General features: G+C 39.7%; 1 protein-coding gene across 9 annotated transcripts in view; it reads right to left on the minus strand.

Moving 5' to 3' along the window:
• nrxn3a (neurexin 3a) overlaps positions 1-17,117 on the minus strand; it is a 175,328-nt gene that overhangs the window by 99,804 nt on the left and 58,407 nt on the right. For all 9 annotated transcript variants that reach the window (XR_002042442.2, XR_002042441.2, XM_019266795.2 and 6 more), the window contains exons 6-7: positions 6,145-6,446; positions 88-249 (exon numbers count right to left, since the gene is read on the minus strand). Coding sequence is in view for 7 of the 9 variants with exons in the window: in XM_019266795.2 (XP_019122340.1) it covers positions 88-249; positions 6,145-6,446 (464 nt within the window). In the remaining 2 variants the exon portion in view is untranslated. The remainder of the gene's footprint in view (positions 1-87; positions 250-6,144; positions 6,447-17,117) is intronic.

Raw genomic sequence — 17,117 nt, forward strand, 5'->3', positions numbered from 1 at the left:
TCCACTCACTTGCGATCCATGTTAATAACTGGTGCGATCAGTGCAGGACCACATGTCACTCAGACAAACAGTAAACAGGTACTTTACCTCCTTGAGACAGCCCATGAAGTTGTTGCTGACTGGAGATCCAGGCAGGTCAGCAGTGCTGGGGCTTCCACCAACATAGAAGAAGTCATCAGAGCCCAGCATGGTGTAGTCTTCCTGGGTGTAGCCGGTGGTGGTCAGAATCCCATCCACTGATATTGTCACCTGACAATGAGGAGTGAACAGTGAGGGGTGGAAATAAAATGTGTTTTTCTTACACTTGAAGAATAGAAGGTGACCTACAGTGTCGTTTTAGAACTTACTCTGTCTGTGTGAGCTATAAATCTGAGACCTGGTGATGGTTTAACAGTGTTAGGAATGAGACAGCACAGATAGAAAGAAAATCTGCCAGCCCACAATTTTCTTTACTTGCGACGTGAGTTAGTAGATTCTATTTGTGGGAGTCTATTGAGAGGTATGTGTGGTTAGTAAAATGTCAAAACAATGTGAATTAAAATCCAGAAACTGACAAACATAAAACACTAGTAATGCACAAACCATCTTCAGTTTTATCTGAACATATTTTGTGGCTAAATAAGTGAGTGAACTAATAAATACTGTAACATGTAGCATGCTGGAGCAGACAAAAAAACACCCACAAACCATGAGAGAAGAGGGAGGAGGAGTTGCTGTCACACCACACAGAACAGAATGCAAACACACAGGACACGGAGTACAGAAGCACACTGCAGGGAATGTCTTTGACATTTTTATACATTTATTCAAGCACTGTACTTTGTGCTTTTTCTGACGCCTACACTGAGTGGTTACTTTACAGATGAAAACACACAAACACAAAATTTACTGTGGAAACCGGGAAGACGTGGCTACACAACAAAATCAATGGCATGACTTACTAAGTGGACAAACACATAAAGAATACTTTCCATCAAATAGTCAATGCTAAAGGCTAGCATTTTCTATACTACATAAATTGATTGATATCATATACAAGTCTTTCCAATCTTCTGCTGATTATCTGAAAGATTTTCTTGATTTGAATTTGCCGTTGTATTAAACATTTCCCAAATGTTTTAATGTAAAGTAACTTCTTACCTGTAAACATTTACTAATTAATAACTAATGTGTGTGTGTTTTCTAAGTAACTGAGTGTAACCTCTTAGTATTTCTATCTATTTGAAATATAATCACTTAAACTGTTTATTTTAATTGGTTATAGTACTGTTTATACACTGGCTCTGCCGTCTATGTTTGGATGACCCTGTTGATATTGTTTTCATTTTTTTGTCTGTACTGATCAATTCAGCTTCTGTTTTTCCTTTCATCAACTTTGTTATTGTAACAATTTATTTTGTATAACAACAATTTGTGAATTTTGACTTCTACCTTTTGTCTCATTTTGTCTACTGCCAACTCTCAATATATAAAACAAATAAAAGGGCGCAGCCAGGTTTCTATTTGTTTTGGTTTTCAACCAGGGGTCCATGACCCTTAGGGGGTCCACAGAGGTACTGCCGGGGGTTCGTGCAGATAATTGAGAAACTACAAACAGTGGAGGCATTTGCACTCCAAATATCAGTGGACATGTCCAAAAACGCACAGCTCCTGGCACTGAATAATCAATAATAATTATGCATGAACTTTTTTATTAGTCATAAACACATATAGGCTAATAAACCAGTATATAAATACGGTAATAAGGTAAAATAAAAGTTGAATAAAGTAAATATAAAAGTTATTATAAGCCAGGCTAAAAATGTGAAACATTGTAAAAAATGAATTACATGTGGGGGTTTGTCTCTCGTCCAAGGGGTCCTTAGGCTGGAAAAGGTTGAAGACCCCTGCTGTAGACAGTTTATGGTTTATTTTTAAATTTGATTACTTTTCATAACCATTAATTAAATTTCCAGTTCAGAATGTGTCTGTATCAAAAATGGAGATCTTAAATTTCTAACCTTCTGTAGAGGTGCCTTCCTGGAAACTTGACAAACTGGCTATCCCTTGTGACTAACAACTGAAAAAAGGATGCTAAGATTAACACAGCCTCATGCTTTGACCAAATCAAACATTTTAAGGGATTTGTCCTTAGCATATAATAAATACATTAAATCAATTCTGCTGTGGACTGTGGAGCCTTAGGAGTTAAAACGTTGAAGTTTGATGCAACAGTAATAAATATCCACTAACACTGATGCAACATGCCGTACTGCATGTACTACTAAGTACTTTTGCTTTTTAATAATGCTGCTCATGCTTGTATTAGTTTGAATGCTTGTGGTGAAGTGTTTGTACTCTGGCGCATGTTGTAATGGAACTTAAACTTCTATGTTTAAATATTGAACAAGTATTCAAGATAAGATTCCAGGACTTCCTATATCAGTTAGAATCCTGTTTCTTTGCAGTTTGTGCCATGAGAGGCCAAGAAACAGACAAGTGGGTGAGAAGGCTCAGCTAAAGCTGCTTCGCTTAACTAAGAGCTGAGCTGAAACCACATACCCGAGCCCTCTTCATGTTTCAGCATCACAGGTCTGCAGGCAAAACCAGACCAGGACCTCTCTTAACCTTTAGTCATTTTATTTTTCTTGTTTTACAAGTTACACAAGCATCTTTTCATAAGCTTATTTTCCCATCCAGTGTTCTCCTCCAATGTGGCTTGCCTCATATTTTGTATGATAGTTTAGTGGACACAATTACTTCCAGTCAGGATTGTATCTTTCTCCTCTGGTTGTAGTACACCTTTACCAGTTTCCACAGTATCATCACCAAACAACATTTAACAGGAAATTCTGGACTGAAGCAGATTTTGTAAAACCCTCAAGAAGCAAAAGTTATGGCAACAGAATAAAAGGAGGTTAAAGCGGAAAGCCGAAAAGCAACATCAGTGAATGAACCAGGTGAATGTTAGAACGAAAAGTAAAACATAAAGAGGATGAGGAGAAGTACACAGCAAACCAAAAAATAAAAAAAATAAAAAAATGACAATGAAAATGATATCTACCATACAATGGAGTGTGTTTACCATAGCGAATCCATTGCCTGTTTGCTTTGAAGAAAGATGGAGTAGGTGAAAAAACTAATTTACAGAAGTGAACGGGAGTAAATCAAATGAAAAGCAAATGATGAAAAGTAATGGAGTTTGTATACATGTTAGTAAAAAAAAATTATTTAATGATAATTGAATGATTTAATTTAATTCCATAAGTCATAATTTCTAAGAAAGGTTCCAAGACAGATAAAGGTAGACGTCAACAGTGTTAACAGAGTTAAGTATTTTAAAATAAATCAGGACAGACTTGTCTTTGTTTCCCAAAAGCATCCCAAATGAAATGTGTTATAACTCTGAGAATCATTTAAAAAAGATTTAAAAGTTCTGCTGTAGAGAAGTACTGGGACAATCAAGAAATATTAAATGGATTCTTACCAGGTAAAATAAACCAGATAAAATACAACTCTACTTTTTAATCTTCTGTTTTTTGCCCATGGCTTGCAAAGCTGCATTTATTAAAACCAGTTGATGTCCACAGTGCAGTGTAGATGTAAAAACTTCTTTAGGAGCAACAGTGTGGGATTTGTTCAACTCTGATCACCGATTTCACCAGTTAAAATGACAAACGTTGCTGGCAGCAGGTCACGTCTGCAGTCTCTAATTACTCTGTGACTAACCTGATAGCAGGCCAAAATGAAACTTGCCTGCCAGGTTTCTGTGTCTGTACTTCTGTAACACTGCTGTACACTCACAGGATCACATCACATCTACTTCATGGGTCTCATTCTCCATGTTAAACTTTCATCATCAGATCAGTAGTTTTACTTAGCCTACAGTCACCTAATCCTATGAATCCTATGAGAGCTCAGTGCAGAGCTCCATTGTTGTCCAAAACCGACATCAATGAGCCCACACTGTTGCACTGGTGCATGCTCCTTTCATTACCTTGAACACACACACTGGAGTTGATTTTGACTCAGTTCCATCTACACTACACGGCTGCCAGAAATACTAAATAGAATGTGTATCTGTTTGTCACTGAGAATATGCTCCAGCAAACTATTTTACGTATTCACTAAGATGCTCAGCTGAAAATACTAATGAGCCTCATGGGCTTACTAAAGGGGTTCTGTTTTGGGCCCCCTACTTTTTCTCTTTACACAAAATATCATTGACTCATAACCTTTTCTACCACAGCTATGCAGATGACTCTTAAATACTGTATTCCTTGCCTTTGAATCTCTGAGAATCTGGTTACAAAACTCTTAGTGGATGTCCACCTGTTCTGTAGATTCATTCCCATTCACATCATCAGGAGAATACTTCCGTTCCTTACACAAAAAATGGTGCAGGTTCTCCAGTTTCTTGTCATCTCATGCTTAGACTACTGCAACATGCTCCTGGCTGATGTGTGTGAGTGCCAACCAACCACCACAGTTCAACCAGAAAGACAAGTTTTTTCACACTACAGTGTTAATATTTTTGCTGCTTTGCTGTGGCTTCACATTGACAGCACTCATCTGACAATAAACAGTGTTGTTCTGTGAATAAGGGACGATTCAGACCAAACCAGGTGCTGCAGACAAACTGTAGCCATTCATTTCAATAGGGTGGGCTAAAGGATATGCTGGAAAAATTGCAGTGATGGAGAAGTTGAAACTTCTAGAGAGACGTAACCCTACCTCACGCTGTGGTGGCCTCAACTGTCAGCCTGAAATGTCACTGAAACTGAGGCTATCCAGGTGGAGTTCAATGACTAAACGATACTCTCCCTGTTGTGTTCTGGATTGGTTTGCAAAATAGTGGGTTCTTTTGGTTTGTGGCCGATACTTTGGGAAAGAGAGACAGTAATGGTCAAGTGATATAGACAGTCAATGAGAGAGAAGCAGCATCAGTAAATTGACTGTTTCTCAGTCGTTACATTCATCATGAAGAAATAAAAACCCATACTGCCTCTCAACCCTGTCGCTAATCACTGCAATGCCGAATGGAAGAGAAAAGGCAAAACAGTAACAGTTAGCTGTTAGATGAAGAGCTGCAAACAAGAGGCTGTACACCTCCAACTCCTCAGCACCTATTGCTTTTACTGTGACCAGCTCTTCTGTGGAAAAGTACTTGCGTCATGTGCAGCATAAGATCAGATTGCATTACAATAATTTTTTAATGACTTTTTATTAAAACGTGAGTTTGTTTGGCTGCACTGTAAGCAGATACACCAGCAGCTCCTCTATTGTAATCTGGACAAAATAGCAGTTCACTGTTTAACCACTTTCTGTAACTAACAGGTATTACCAAATCAACCAGGACTGAAATGTTAGGTATTATAGTCAACTTTAAGTTTAACTTTACCTTGTATATTTTCTGATTTTTAATTTGCACATATAAAACCTGTAAACCACAGGGTTCTACTCAAAGAGGGTTGGTGTAACTGTTTGCGTATTTACATATCTAGACATGCAGGCTGGTGAGAAATTGTACAGCTGAATTGAGATCAGTCTTGGGTAATCAACAGAGGTCTTGGATGACTGGAGCCTCACCCTCTGATCACCCCTAAAATGTCCGTCCACAGACAGATATGGGGGGAGGAAGAGATAACGGAAAAAGAGCAAAGAAGCAATGAGAAGACCTGGAAATTGGTGTTCCTCCAGTTAAAATAAATACACATATACTAAAGTTAATTTTCCAAAAGACAAATCAAGTTTAAAGGAAACCGTATCATACAAGAAACATTTTTCTGTGGCTTCAGCTGCAATGAACTGCTTTGAACAATGGTGGCTTCAAATATCTGTCAGACTAAAATTGCTACAATTCATTGGAAGTCAGTCGGTGAATTCACTAATGTTTGCAAAGTAAATCTCCACCTGGCTTCGAGCGTTAAGTTGATGATGCACAAATTTGCACTACTGACCAACCAACAATGTTGTGTTGATCTTTGAGGAAAGGTTATCCAAAACAAAGGAAGCTATCATATGGCAAGCCAGCAACTTTAGCAGGCTGTAGTGGCTGGCTAACAGCATGCTATTGGCTATCTAGCATGTTGCAACCCAACTGCTATACATCGACATCAATGCCATTTATTAAGATTTTCATATAATACACTCTCTGTGCCTTACCTGCCGAAGGTTGCGGGTCACTTTGACATCATGCCAAGTGTTATCATTAAACTTTCCATTAACCGGTTCCACGATGGCCTCAAAGGCTCCAGATCCCAGGTTGATGACGAGGGAAACAGCACCGTCCTTCAGCGCCAGGTTGACGTAGTCAGCTGACTTGCCGGTGTGAAGGATAAGGCCATTGCGCTGCCACGTCTTGAAGGAGAGCGTGATCTCGTCGCTGCTGCTCTGGATGGGGTTCTGGGAGAGATCGTAGCAGAAATACTCAGAGCCACGGAAAGTGGCCACATTCTCTTCCCTTGCTGTGGTGAGAAAAAAAGAAGAGGAAAAGGTGTTGGGAACAGTTCTTCAGTCATGATTTAAATTACCGATAAAAGTCCATAGGTTTCCGTCTCCTCTTCAATCTTTTTGGTGTAGCTCAAAGTCAGGTCAAGTTTAAGTCTAAAATGCAGTCTCAAGTAGGGTCTGTGAATGCTGACTTTTAAACGTAAATGGTAAATGGACTATACTTACTTACATAACACCTTTTTAGCCTTCCAACCACTCAAAGTGCTTTTACACTACATATCTCATTCATCCATTCACACACATTCATACACATGGCATTGGCTGCCATGCAAGATGCCAACTGCTCATCAGTTTGAGGAGCTAACCATTCACAGACCGATGACACAGCCTTCAGGAGCAATTTGGGGTTCAGTATCTTTCAATATGTATTTAATATCATTCCTAAATTGACACTGTTTTGCTTTTGACATTTCAAGTCTTTAGGCAGTCTAAGACTCTGGTTCCGTTACTGTGGTTGAACCAGGTCTATATTGTATACTGGGTGGAAAAAAAGGTTCATGAGGTCAAATAAGACCACTTATGATCAAGATTGAAAGCATACTTTTAGTTGAGTAACATAAGTATTAACCAAGTGATAATCGCTATATAATTTAAGACGTCCCTGACTGACAAATAAATAGAGTCACCCTGTCCAGAAAATAAGAAGCTTCAGATGTATTCAACATGTGACAGAGAGGAATTCAAGCAAAAGGGAGAAGTAAAGGGGAGCACAGATAGCTATCATCTAACAACATCAAAGGCCTAATCTTGCCAGTGAAATTGCCATTTCCTGTCAAATAGCCGGCTTGTGACAGGGGTTATGCTCGTGATGAGACAGAGAGGAGCAAAAATTAGAGGGAAGCCTGGGGGAGAGAAGCCAACACGGAGTGGATATGTCTTCTTGGTGGAAGAGAGAGAGGGTAGAAACAAGGAAGCCCTGACAGAAAGAGAGGGAAAGGCCCAGCAGAGTCAGCTGAGTCGTTATCTGCGAGATCATCTTCAATTAACTCAATGTCACAGCCAAAAAAAAAAAGCTCGACTGGCGGCTCAGCCACAACACGGCACGATGTGTCAGCCACCAAGACGCTTACAAGGATCTGCATGAGTGCAGCTTTCATGTGCTCTGCAACGGAGCCCCACCCCCACCCACCGCTGCAAAAGAGGAAAAAATAATGAAACAAAATGGCCACGGCTTTCATCTCCTTAACACAGACACCTCGGGCATCATTTCCTCAAAGAAGACTCATCCCACACAGCAGACCACTCCAACATGTCATGTGGGAGTTGTTCTGGAGCCTTTGAAAGTAAAATCTGAAAATGAAGTCACATGCTCTTATCTTTTGTTATTAGTCACATTGCGAATGAGCAAACACACCTCCCTAAAAGTACAACATAGGCCAGGGTGAGAGACCAGTGTCCAGGTCTAAATCTTCAACAATGGTGGACTAAAGGTACCAGTAACAGTTTAATCAAAAACAATTGGTACAGGTACTTTCGAAGCATGTGCTGACCAAAGCTAAGCAGTTTTTGCCCATGGTTGTGTAGAACTGCAGATTTCAATTAAAGGCTACGTATCTCAGAAACCAGATCTCAGCCAAACTCCCTACGGAGAGTGTCCACACTCCTTCGAACAACACCCTGACATCTTATCTCACTGTTGGTATGGCAACCTGACATGCAGGCGGTCTAAGTCTCCAAACACCTCCAGTGATAGGACAATGATCAATTATTAATTACCAGGGATGTTACTTTTTTCTCACCAGCTCTTTAATACATAATGAATTGAGCAACACACTTGGGTTGGAAGGATATCCCGGTGGCCTGGAGAAGACTCCGTAAATGCAAAATAAGTAGGTTAGTCCAAGTGAAAGCAACACAGGGCAGCTGCAGTCCCTCAGAACTGTACACCATCAGCTTAGAACAAGATGGTCTGTACCTGTCTTTGCATGTGATTGGTTACAAAGGATAATACAATGTTCAGAAATCGTACAAGAGGAAAGGCTGAGCTAAGTGGGAGGACATTAAAAGGAGAAAATCCTGAAAGGAAAGTGAAGAAGAAGAAGAGGACTCCATTATACACTTTACACCCACATAGGCCCAAAATACAGACAAGGAAGTGCAGCTAAATGCTTCAAAATGACACAAGCAAGACGTGGTCTTTTACTATCAGCGTGTCACATCACAACTCCCCTTCCTGACTTCATTCTGTGATTTAAAAAATAAATGCCATGGACACTTCATGATGCTGTGTTGGAAAGCAGGAGATGTGTAGCTGGAAGCAGATATTAGGGATATCAGAGTTGTGAGGAAATGCCATGTGCAAAACAATATATTCTGAATATTTATAAACTATTTTAGATTTTGTGAAGCAGTGTTTGTGAAAAAAATATTTTCCTGAGCTGATGTATGGTCCCAGTCCGGCCCAGCATGGGGTTGGGGGCTGAGTGCTGGCTGTTTGGTTAAACGTATCATTCTTACTGCAACTATTGAGCATCCTTTTCAAAAGACGATAAGACTGTTTGATGATTGCGGAGGTAGTGTCTAAAGCATGGAGACCGTTTCCACTGACACTGGTTTAGTGACAGCCGAGAGACACGCTGTCATCTCCAGTGGCTATAGAATGTCATATTGCACAGCCTATTGACAAGTTTGATAATAATAATTTATTCAATCTATTCATTTACCACATTTCTAAAACAACATCAACGAAAGACTTTTTCTCATTGAGAGCTAAAAGCATGCTACTTTCCTGGTTTGGAAAGTTATATGGGGATAACTCTGTTCTCAATAGTTTAGAATCACCATGTTGAACTGTCATGTTCCTTCAGTAGCCCAGAACAGACAAACCAAACACTAGCTTGAAATAGGGCCTCAAGTTTGAGATCAGTTTCGCAATTAACAAAGTTTGTCCTTCACCCTTCAACCCGAGGTGGTTTCAGTCAGCAACTACACCACTAGATGTCTCTAAATCCTCCCCACTGCTCCTTTAAACAGCTAAAGAAGGGTTCTTTAAAAAAAAAATGAAATGGAGCAGACAACAAATGCAAAAGTCTTCTCTCCTTCTTTTGTTCTTCTCATGTCTCTGTTCTCTTTGTGGCTGATGATGCTGTAGTCGCACACAACCTTTTGTGAGCTTTCCTACAAGTAAAGTTTAAGCTAACACTATCATACACTCCTTGACGACTCCTCCATCAGTATTTTTTTTTATGTTGGAAACATTGTTTGGTTTGCTGAAGAGTCCATGTTTCCTGTTTTCATGTCTTGTTTTTACTTTTTGGAGCACACTTTTCTCTGACTCACTTATTCCCCTCTGTGTGTGAGAGAGAAATACAGGGAGGGAGGGATTGTGACCTGCAGCACTTTATAATTTCTATCTCTTCACACACATGCACACACACACACACACACACACACACACACACACTACTCCCTTACATCCATATCAACACACTCACGCCATTTTAGTCGCATACATTGGCCTGCAGTGCTTCATAACAGAGCAGCAAAGCACGTAGTGAAAGCAGGAAAATAGCATGTTTTTGGCCCACAGGGCAAACACGAGGAAATGACTCAATCTGCTGGAAAATCATAAAAACTACATTTTTGAAGCCAGAGCTCTAGATTGCAAGCCTGATATAATAAAATACATTAATGCTCTGATAGTCATGGGATAAACTAATTTTAATGGGTTTAAAGTAACGTTCTGTCTCTGCTGAGCCCGGCTATGTCACCTGCTCGCCCGGCTCTGGTTCTGGCGCCCAAGCTGGTGTGGCTCCTCGCCAAGAGTATTTCATGTGGAAAAGTAACTGATAAATATTCTTTGGTGCGTGTACATTGGCCTGTAAGCAAAGAAACTTTAAAGTGTTAAATCTGAGAAAGGAGGGGCGGTCGGTAGCGTAGTGGGCTAAGCAGCCGCCCCGTGTGTGGAGGCTATAGTCCTCGCAGCTGGCCCCAGTTCGAATCCCGCATCGAACGGCTAATTTACTGCATGTCATTCCCCCTCTCTCTGCTTCCTGTCTATCTTCAGCTGTACTATCAATAAAGGCATAAAAGGCCAAAAAAATAATCTTAAAAAAAAAAAAAAAAAAATCTGAGAAAGAAGTCTGGTGTTGAGGTGAAAGAATAAGAACGTTTAGCTGAACACAGCCAAAGAGGAGATGGAGATTTGTTTGGATATCTGGGAAATAAAATAAAATATGTAATTAATTACATCCATAAAGTACACAAATACTGTATTATTGGGACCCACTCAAAGGAGCACCTGTGGTCCTGGGATCTCAGTTCCACAAACGAGCAGTTCAAAAGTCTGCTTATTTCAATGTGGTGTTGGAGCTAAAGTAATAAATATTACTGTACCATGACATTGTCAATGAAGTCACATCCACTGGACAACATCGACATACAGCACGACTACAGAGAAATAAATATATTTCCCTCTCATCTTTTGGGCTGTCAGAGTCAAACCGCATTTTGTCTCCAACATGGCTTCCCTAATGTGAGTGAGCATCCCTGCCTCTCTCTCCATCTACAGCCCACTGTGAGGAAAAAGCAGCTTTATCTGTGTGCAAGAGGAATCACGCTAGTTCATCCATGAGGAAGTCTACCTGCAGGGCTGCAATAAGAACACTGGCCTGCTTCAGATGGCAGACGTATGGAGAGAAGATAAACTACGAAAAGGCAGAAATTCAGTAGAAAAAACATTTCATAGTAATATCATCGGTTTTAATTAGTCTTTGTTCTGCTCTATAAACTAAATCCAAACATGCAATATGAGAATATAACACTTCTGTATTATATGATGAGCTGTGATATACAGAAAGAAAAATCCAATACAAGATTACAATCACCCAGAGAGGTAGACAGAGCCATTCAGTTGAAATGTGGAATGGTAATGAATTGAGAATGAATAGAACTTCTTTATGACCGAAACGAGGATGAAGCGAGGAGATGGTTATCAAGCCATAATGGTTTTAATGGCATCCGTAAGCCGCTCCGTTTGGAGGCCTGGGTTTGATGGATGAGCTTGGATGAGTCCTGCGAGGGGTCATCCATAAAAATGTCACAGGGAGACGTGGCATAAGGAAAAGTTATGGCCGCAGTAAATCTCCCTCATATTTGGAAGGTGAGGGGATGCTGTTTGCTTGGCGTGGGAGAGAACTGAACCCGTGCACGTTTCTACAACTTCTCAGCAGCTACTATGAGTATCTTTCCCCACTTAAAACTAAGCTGTTGTTATTTTTTTCTTCTAAATATTCTGGTTTGTCTCATTTTCCAGAATATTCACAGAAGGTTATTCTACAAATTACCCGGTCAGACAGACCCCCTGGAGGGAGTTCATAAACAGTGTTGTAGAATTCGGACCAGTCTCAAGACCACTTTTTGAAGGTCTCAGTCTCAGAATCAATGGCATTTTTACTTAACTTATCTCGGTCCCAGACAAAAAGGACTCCGGATTTTATTTCCAGACCGGTCAAGACCACAGCTGTGCTGATATCACAAGTGTTACCATTAACCACCTTACAATGTCTAATTTGTCCCACCACAACTTCATAATAAACCAAAAAGGTGATCATCAACTTAAGTTGTTTGTTAAAATAAGAAGGAGAATTAATAAAAAGTGAATGACTAAATGTGCCTCTGCATTGATTGATTTCTTAACATCATTACTGTGACTGGAGGTAAAAATTCCTGCTTTAAGTGAAACTAACTTGACTCATTTCTAATTTGAAATATGTCACTGTTAACAGCTGCCAGCCATCCTTCACACACACTAGAAAGTGATGTGTGCTGTGTGTTTTCAGGAAGAGACGTCAGCCAAACCTACTGGAATAAAAATCAGATTTCCTAAACCACAAAGTAAAACAGTGTCCAGAAGTGTCGGTCTCGATGAACTCTGGTCTTGGTCTTGACTTGCTCTCAGTTTATGTCTTGACTACAGCACTGTTCTTAAGGTAACTGCTGTACAGTTTGTGTGATACATACAGTGCATGTTGATTCTGGATTGTACAACTAGAGCAGAGCTTCCTCTGAAATACGGAGATTAACTGAATCACGTTTAAACGTTCTGTAGTGTCGTTCATTTTACACAGATTAAAATGACGTGTCGACTATGACTCATAGTTGTTGTTTAAAATCCTGAACTGAGTTCCAACACATGACTCATTCACCTTCATGTCTTCTATTTTTTTTAATGAGCTGCCAAACAAAATACAGGGAGTTTGACTTGGGTGGAGGAACTTCACAGCTCCATCAAAAAATGAAGGTGCAACTTAAGTTCTGCCTGACATTGTTACCTTTCTTCCCAATGTGTGCAACTTTCTGTTATTTTTATAATTTATTTTTAACCAAGCAGCTCCATGAATTTGCCCATTTTTGAATTAGGAATGAATGGTCAGAGTGACCACACTGAACTTCACCACAGCTCTTTAGAAACCTGCCGGTGACATTGCAGATACTACATTCATGTTTCATACAGGTTTTAACTCATTCAAAAATTGCAAACAGATACGTCCAGTTCTCTGTTTCACCAAAAAAGACGAGTATGTCAATTACAACACACTGCTGTACTCTTCTCTCCTGAGAGAGGACTTGATACGAAAACTTTCTAAGCTCATGTCACTGCTTTATCAGTTATGGCAACAGTATAACCAGACCTCTCCACACTTGCTGCTGGAGAGTGACACTGACTCAAATGTACTCATATGTGTCCAATACAGAGCTGAGTGCACATCGGTAAGTCTGCGTTACAGAAGTCTAGGCAGGAAGATGGCTGTGTCCGCAGTATGCTGCATGGATTTTTGAAACTATGATAATTCTCTTTCTGTGCCCAGGCCCCTTACCTCAAGAAGTGAGGGAGAGGGGTCAGGCCTTATGAGTAATAAACACATTGTGCAGCAACAACAGCACCAGCTGCGTACGTATCTAGAAAGCTGATTAGATTATGCCCAACTCTGGCACTATGAGGGGGGTAAGGTCACCCTGAAAGATATCATTTCATAATATCTATCAAAGTAAATGTATATTTTATGTTAAAAAAATAGTGTCATGTATATGACTGACAGGCAGCCAGAGCATAATGAAGACCACATCTATAGAGTGTTATGGGGGCATTCATAGTGATAATAATGCAGTCATATCGGTTTATGACTCATCAACACACATAATGCTTTCTGATGCTGGGGTTGTACACCGTGGACAAGTCACCAGCTCATCATAGAGACAAACAACAATCCACACTCACATTCACACCTACAGACAATTTAGAGTCACAGATGAACCTGTTAAGGTTCATGTGTTTGACTGTGGGAGGAAGCTGGAGTACCTGGAGAGAACCCATGCAGACACAGGGAGAACATGCAAACTTCTTGCTGTGAGGTGACAGTGCTAACCGCTGCATCACCATGACGCCTTAATTCATGCTTCATCATAACATTTTATTGTTGGTGTAAAGTAAAACTGCCATGAATTATGTAACTAATAATATGTTGAGAAGAAATACGTTGACATTGTGTTCTGATGATTGTTTCTTACAGTAGTTTATTCTCATCAGTGGTAGGATGAGGGTTCAAACATTTGTGTGTGTGTAATCTAATTGTGTTCAATATCTTGCAGTGACTGTAAGGCTTATGACTAGTGAGAAATTAATAATTCTGCACTTGATCTTTGCTTATTTTGTCATTAGACTTCTTTACAGTTTGGCCAATGTTCCCTGTTAGTTCAAATACTTTAGAACTCCTCCAGCCCAGACGTGTTGGCTTCACAGGCTGTTTCAGGTCTGACAACCTTAAGTGACTATTAAGTGTGGCTATGATAAATGAATAATATGGATTGTTTTGTCTAAATCATTAATGTTATGACAGGCCTCAGTGGCACCTGTGTAATGGTTGTAGTCTGAATATGAATCCACAATAAATAAGTCATTGGCTCATGCATAACTGAGTGACATCATGATTTATGATGATGCAATAGATCGGCGGGCCCTGCACAACAGTGGGACGTTCAGTGGAGCGGCAATTTAAGAGAGAAGAATGACGCATTTTAGAGCCATTACTTTATGTCGAGAAGTTCTGCAGCAAGAAACAGAGGGAGAACAATGGCATTCTGGGTAAAAAACTGAGTCATTATGACTGCAAACATTCACTGGCTTCAAAATGACCAGTTATGATGGCTTCTTACATACATGGTCTATCTGAGCCAAATAAAAACACAAATTAATCATTACTTTAAGTGATTTTCCTTCTACATTATGTCTCTTAATTGAGGGGTGGGGCTCTGATAAGAAGATCTGAGGAGTCTAGACATTCAACATATTCAAACAAATCTTAAAATTAAATTCTATATTTTATTGATCAAATATAGCATCGCCTTTTTTCCTGCATTCTAAACTACCTGCAGGCAAGACTGAGTTACTTTCATGAAGCTAAAATATTAATAGATGAATATAAGAAATATGAATTAATATGAATCAAATCAGACCCCACTTTTTATCTCTTACAAAATCAACCTAAAACACAGTAGTGACACATTTAGCATGGCTTTATAAACGCTTCTGACGACATGCGGGTGGTTCTGAGCCTCGGCTCTCCTGTTTCTGTACACCTCAGTTGGTCAGTATCAGTATCAGGCTGTCCTACATGTTTGATTACACACTGGTCTAATCAAAGCATTTTACTATTTTGCATTTAAATGAGCAGAATTCAGGTTCTGGTTCACAGAGCTCGTCGTCTATCTTTGAATCAAAACCCAAAGTGTTATTCATCCAAAGCTCTCCTCCTTCTATCTATCCTACATACATGATGGGACAGACGTCTTTCCATTGGACAGTGGTGATAGGATAGGATTAACAAGTCAGTGTATCAATATGTTTCATCTTTAAAATAGTTTAGATGATCTTCATCTCCCATTGCTTTAAATCTGTTCACTTTGGCGCGTTTAAGACAGTCTTAAGAAGAGGACTTTGCCACCTCACCTCACACTTCTGATAATGACTTATAAAACCTGAACAAATGAAGGAAGAACACATGCACACACACATGCATACATGCACCTGACGGAGGCGTGATCTGGCATGAGCTCAGGTGAAAGCATTTAGAAACTCCTGGGTAGACCATCTGTTGGCTTCATTCAATCGACAGAGAGCAAGGCAATATTCATATTCAACCCCAAAATCAATCAATCAATCAATCAATCTATCTATCAATCTATCAATCTATCTATCTATCTATCTATCTATCTATCTATCTATCTATGAAATCGGTTAACCGAGGTGAAACTGCTGCATTGTTAAAAAGCTAAAGTGTTGGTGAATACTCTGGTGGAGGAGGGGGGAGAAAGAGCAGCAGAGTGAGGATGCATTATCCTGGGTGGTGTTGAATATGAATGTGATTGCTGGATTATCCCTTTCTCTCAGGGTAGGGACTGTAAATTAGAACAGAGTGAGACACTGAGTGAGACACCATCGGCATATTGAATGGTGCCGTTCGCCCACACCATCAAAGAAGAGGACTCAGGCAGCCAGTCGGAGTGGACAGACTGGAAAGGCACAAAATGGCTTCCTTGTTCATCCATTTGTAGTTTTCGAGACTATAGCTGATGTGATTTCTGCTCTGACGTTTGTGTGGAATCTAATGAAACTGTTCAGACGGTGATGGCCTTCTATGTGTTTTTATTACATAAGACATAGCCACATCATATGCTATTGCAGCAGATGGTTCTGTTAAAATGGCACTGCACTGGTTTTACACATGTGCTATCCAGCTGATGAATAGTTGGACAGTCTTTTATGACTAAATTACCATAATTATGTTATTTTGTTTGAGACTCCATTAAAAAATGCAAATATCTGAGTTGAAAGAAATGATTGCATTTCAGGGAAGATTACATGATGGGAATGATCGTATCCAGTGTTTTTGAAGCTTGACTTGAAGCTTGAACCTGTAGCACTGCAGTTTGTGCTGTGGACAAATCTCCAGAAATCTATCCTGCAGATTAGAAAAACCAAAACCTATGATGCGTTAGTCATCCTATCAGTACTTTCTCCTTCCCATACTCGGTCTGAGACTACTAAAGATGTAAATATTTTAAAAATATATCTGTAGATTTGTTAGGGTCTATTTTAATTGGTGGATTAATACACATGTTGTTCTCTATTGCATATAATGGCCATGTATGTGGGACAGAGTAAATAAAATAAATCATTTGACTATTTTCTTGAATATGAAGACCAACACACAAGGTGATCATGCAGAGGTCCTCCATGAAGAATCTTGAAAAGTGATCTGGAGCTGTAGACAACTTTTGGCCTTTTTTGACCTCACATATCTTCTATTTTCACAGTATGAGAACATAGAAGATATGAAAAGAAAACAACAATCACAGTCTAATAATGTAATTTCATGGTTCGGGGAGAGCCTAGTTTTTAGTCCCTGGATCTTACCCTAGATGAGTGAGTGGTTAAACTACACAAGTCACTGATTATGTTGAACTAAAGCAAACATTTTCACCTCAGATAACAAGAAAGAAAGATGTCAATACCAAATGACTTCTTATTAGGTTTTTATTTTTGGTGTGTGGAGGAGGAACATGTAAGACAGCCTTGATATTGATAGTTGAGAGATACCAACTGAGGTGGACAGAAACAGGAAAGT

Source organism: Larimichthys crocea, chromosome V (assembly GCF_000972845.2).
Source record: "Larimichthys crocea isolate SSNF chromosome V, L_crocea_2.0, whole genome shotgun sequence".
Lineage (NCBI taxonomy): Eukaryota > Metazoa > Chordata > Actinopteri > Sciaenidae > Larimichthys > Larimichthys crocea.